Below are 4847 nucleotides of genomic sequence, written 5' to 3'. Positions count from 1 at the left end.
CGCCCCTATCTGCGCCTGACCTCCGCCCCTATCTGCGCCTGACCTCCGCCCCTATCTGCGCCTGACCTCCGCCCCTGCCTGACCTCCGCCCCTGCCTGACCTCCTCCCCTATCTGCGCCTGACCTCCTCCCCTATCTGCGCCTGACCTCCGCCCCTATCTGCGCCTGACCTCCGCCCCTGCCTGACCTCCGCCCCTATCTGCGCCTGACCTCCGCCCCTATCTGCGCCTGACCTCCGCCCCTATCTGCGCCTGACCTCCGCCCCTATCTGCGCCTGACCTCCACCCCATCTGCGCCTGACCATGGATGGTCAAAAGACATAGAGGTGGTGATGTTCTTGTACTGGCTGGCCCATGCTACGTCCTATAAGGTTGTGTCCTCAGCATCCGACATCCCTAAATCGACTGTGCACAGGGTCAGCAGGGCTATCCTTGGCCTACTAAAAATGATGGTGCGTCTCCCTCAGGGTGAAGAGTTGGAGGAGGCTGGTGCAGGGTTTGCCAGGCTTTCAGGCTCTTCTGCTTTTTGGATGGCAGTTGGAGCTATTGACGGTTGCCACATCTGTATAAAGCCCCCAGTGGTCAATGCAGCCTGTTATTTTAACAGGAAATTATTCCATTCAGTCCAGCTCCAGGCTGTATGTGTCCACAGAGGAAAGTTCCTAGACATCTGTGTCGGCTTTCCTGGATCTGTCCATGATGCAAGGACCCTAAAGAACAGCGCCATTTACAGCAAGCATCCTGGGAGATGGAGGGTACCCCTGCCTGACATCACCCATCACCATCATGACCCCCTACCGTGAGCCTGTTGCCTCTCCAGTTGAGGCCCGCTACAACAGGCATCATTCCAGGGCCAGGTGCGTGATCGAGAGGGCCTTTGGCATGCTGAAGACCCGCTTGAGGTGAGCCCAGACTTCACCCCCATCATTGTTACATGCGGTGTCATATTACACAACATGTGCTTTGCCACCGGTGACATCATGGAAGCAGATGTGGGCGATGATGATGATGTCAACAACGAGGACAACGCTGACACCAACAGAGAAGTTGTGTGCGGTGATTTCATGAGGAACCGTCTGGCAGCAGCAGTTTCTGCACCCGACGTCCACGTTCCTGCACTAATGGAGCATGACTATGTTTAGAGTCGTCCATCTTTACTCTCCTTTGTTATAAAGTTTATATTGTATTGTTTTAAGGTTCTATAGAAGTTATATTTCATTAAACCACATTCTCAGTTAAACAATTAATTCATGATAGTAGTAATAAGCACTTTTGTATTGTTAATATTAAAAATATTCCAATTAACATACAATGTGTCATGGGTTTTCATTATATTACAGTAACACAGGTTAACATCTGTTTATAGCTCTAAAGTCGTCTGCAAAATTGTAGCCAGGAAGAAAAATTAAATCCTATGGAATTGGGAGAATTTAGAAAATGACTCCGAAAATGATCACTACCTCCTCCTGTCCTGGCTGCTTCTCCAACCACGGCTCAACCCTTGATTTCACATGTCTACTATATATGAAAAACAAGACTCTGTGTAGTGTGTCAATCAAATGTGTTCATAAATGCTATACCAATTTTCATAAACTCAATCAATTGTCAACAACTGAATACAGTTGGGAATTAATTTATATATTAACCCTTTCAGATTCTGCATTCTTTCCAATGGACATAATTAACTGATATTAACTATGGTGGACTGCAACAGAGGCTATGACTAAATATATGTCATATATATATATATATATATATATATATACAGAAACGTCTGTCCGTCTGTTAACCGAATATCTCTCGAACCGTTAGTCCAGGTGTCTTGCTACGGGCACGAGTAAGTGCAGTGCCAAGTTTGAGATGGCGTTGTTTGGATGAGAAATGCTAAAGATATCGTTAAATATATCATGTTTAGAGGGTTGTGGTTTAAAATAAACATTCTGCCATTAGAGGGTTGTATCTGTAAAAGAAGCACAAAGAAAAGATGTGGTTTAAAAATAAACATTCTGACATAAAGACTCTGTCAGCTTAACATTAAGTCAGCTATACTGTTTACTTCTGAATATTATATTGTTACTCAATTTTCCACATTTATTGTATGTCATTATGTCAGGATCAGTATTTGCTTTCTACCATAGACAAATAAAAATGTCACAGAACTTTTGCTGTGTAATTGTAACAATGAGCTCTCAAACACACCAAACCAACAATTACTAAAAACACACACAAAATGTTTTATTTTGCACTAGTATATAAAATGTATATTATCAATGGATTTTACATTTACTGTAGAAAATAAAGAATGGTCATATTTTTGTTCCTGGAATATAATTTAAGCCAGAACGAATTAATACCATAATCACTCAAACAGAATGAAAAATCATACCAGAGATGGTCTTAATTTACAATTTGATTAATTTATTAATTCATTATAATAATTGATTAATTCATTATACAAACTGATTAATTAATTGCAATTATTTATTAATTAAAGATTGTGTCAGGACCTCCATCAAATTAAGGAGCCTCTCTTCCAGTAGCTGCTACCTCTCTTCTCATCTCCTCATCCCTCATCTTCATTCTCACTCTAAATTCTTCTTCTCCTCTCTTCCTCTTTTCTTCTTCTCCTCTCTTCCTCTTTTCTTCTCTCCCTCTCTTCAAACTCTCTTTCTCTTCTTTCCTCTCGCAGCTGTGCCTCTTCCTCTCTCTTAGCCTCCCTTTCCTCCAGCTCTCTCGAATAGGAAAGAAGCTCACTCTCTCCTGACCCTCTCTTCCCTTGCCTCCAATGTTAGAAGGGCCAGGAACAGAGGGAGAGGAACCCACAGCCTCATCCTGGTCACCAGACTGCATTAACACTGGTGGGGTGATGGGTGGCTTTGAGCCTAATGCAGCATCCATCACCCCATCCCACTTCCAGTTCCCCTCCCGCTGTGCCGACCCCTGACTGTGGACACTTATGATCCTAGAACATTTGTGGGAAAAAGACTCACAATTACTTACATTTTATTTAACTAATTATTTATATTTATGGCAAAATAGAAGACAACATACAACATCACATTTACTTACTTTGTACTTTTGCTTAAGATTTTCCCACTTCTTCTTAACCCATGCCGCTGACACCTTTCCCAGCGGGTTGCTTTGATGAACGAAGGCTCTTATGGACCCAGAAGAGAACACAGCAAGCACATATATTTGCAAGTTATTCACAACAATATCATTGGAAGTTTTTGAATTTATAAAGCAAACACAGAACATGTGTTACTTAGTTAAACCCTATGAGTATCACTTGTAGACCGTAAAATAGTAATAAAACAGACATTAAATGGCAATAATTCTCACACTAACTTACTCCTTTCTAAAGCTATTGAAGTAAACACATATCCACATCATTTCTCCTACTGAGCACACTTTTGGACTAAAAAACCCAGAGGAACAATTTACAGGAGTTGTACAGTGGATGTATATTATAATTACTCACTATAATATTTCTATAACAAATCAGAGGGATGGACATTGGGACAGAGTTTTCCTACATCCTCCGATAACATTTTACACAATATAACAGCAAATATATAAGCCTATGACACATAACAAATAAAGTAAAATACCAATTACTACAGCATCTACAAAAGCATACAAATGTCAATGACCGCTACTTACTCAAAACCTTTGATTGCCGCGTTTCTTTTCCCAGTGAAAAGGACGTCATTGGCAATGCGCCAGTTAATGAGGCGCTCGGTATCTTCATCGGACCCTACAAGATAAACACGGTACTTTTTTGGCACTAAACCCATTAATATTACAAGACAATAAAATAAAATAAAATATAACTTTAATTAGGGTTAAACATTTGAATTCTTACACTTAAAAACTGAGGGCGCATCTCCGCTGCTGCATCCGGCTGCCATGTGTACATCACCACCATCACCACAAAGCTCCTCCCTCCCGCACGCAATGGGTTGTGGGCAATATTAGCCGTTAGAGCAGGGATAGACAACTCCGGTCCTGGAGGGCCACTGTCCTGCAGAGTTTAGTTTCAGCCCTGATAAAAACTCACCTGCCTGTATCTTTTTAGTAATCCAGAAAACACTGATTGCCTTGTTCAGGTGTGTTTAATTAGGGTTGGAGCTAAACTCTGCAGGACAGTGGCCCTCCAGGACCGGAGTTGTCTATCCCTGCGTTAGAGTGTGCATTGATCTGCACTTCAAATTCTAACCAGAAATAGTAGACCATCCGGGTATCTTTGGAACACTCATTTCAACATACTACGATTTGGGACTTACTAATTCTAGTTTCGCATACTATTTAGGATGGATAGTATGCGAATTGAGACTGAGCCAGTGTGTTGGTTATAGTGGGTACGGAAACGTGTTCAAGTTCAACAGCATAGTTTAGCCTACGTGCCTGTGTTGTGTAGCTTCTTTAGTCCCTTCTGAATGATCCAGCTTCCAATATTCATGTGTTGAGTTAATGACGAAAAGTAAGTGACTGTCACTTTGTTGTGTTTGTGTTTCTATATTGTAGAATTACCATGCATTAACATGTGATGAGTGAGATTTATAGCGATAGAACAATGTTTATGCTGTAAAACACTGTAGGAAATAATAAGTTAACTGGTGTGAGCCTTCTGATGTCTAAGTTACGTAGTAACGTTTATAAGATTGAGTTAAGAAGAGTTAATATCGTGCTCAGGAGACCATGTGCGGACGCTGTTGTGCAGTAGCCTTGTCTGGCCAGAGGATGTCGCCATTGCTCCTTCTGTAAACCCCTTTTAATATAGTTTCATGTAAACTGGTCAGTGAGATATAGGTGAAGCTCCTTATATTTCTCCAAAGAGTAATATCCT

At 41.6% G+C, this 4847-nt stretch overlaps 1 protein-coding gene across 1 annotated transcript; it reads right to left on the bottom strand.

Annotated features, from left to right (window-relative positions):
• Window positions 1-2314: 2314 nt before the first annotated feature.
• Window positions 2315-3936, bottom strand: LOC311303099 (uncharacterized protein). The gene is made up of 4 exons (XM_084429373.1): window positions 3864-3936; window positions 3662-3755; window positions 3068-3155; window positions 2315-2960 (listed from the first exon to the last, which is right to left on the bottom strand). The coding sequence occupies exons 1-4, from the start codon at window positions 3924-3926 to the stop codon at window positions 2516-2518; spliced, it is 690 nt and encodes a 229-aa protein (XP_084285499.1). The 5' UTR covers window positions 3927-3936; the 3' UTR covers window positions 2315-2515.
• Window positions 3937-4847: the final 911 nt, after the last annotated feature.

This window comes from Rutilus rutilus, assembly GCF_951802725.1.
Source record: "Rutilus rutilus genome assembly, chromosome: 14".
In the NCBI taxonomy this organism is placed as follows: Eukaryota; Metazoa; Chordata; class Actinopteri; order Cypriniformes; family Leuciscidae; genus Rutilus; species Rutilus rutilus.
Note: the sequence above shows the minus strand (reverse complement) of the source record. Positions and strands in the feature narration are given on the sequence as shown.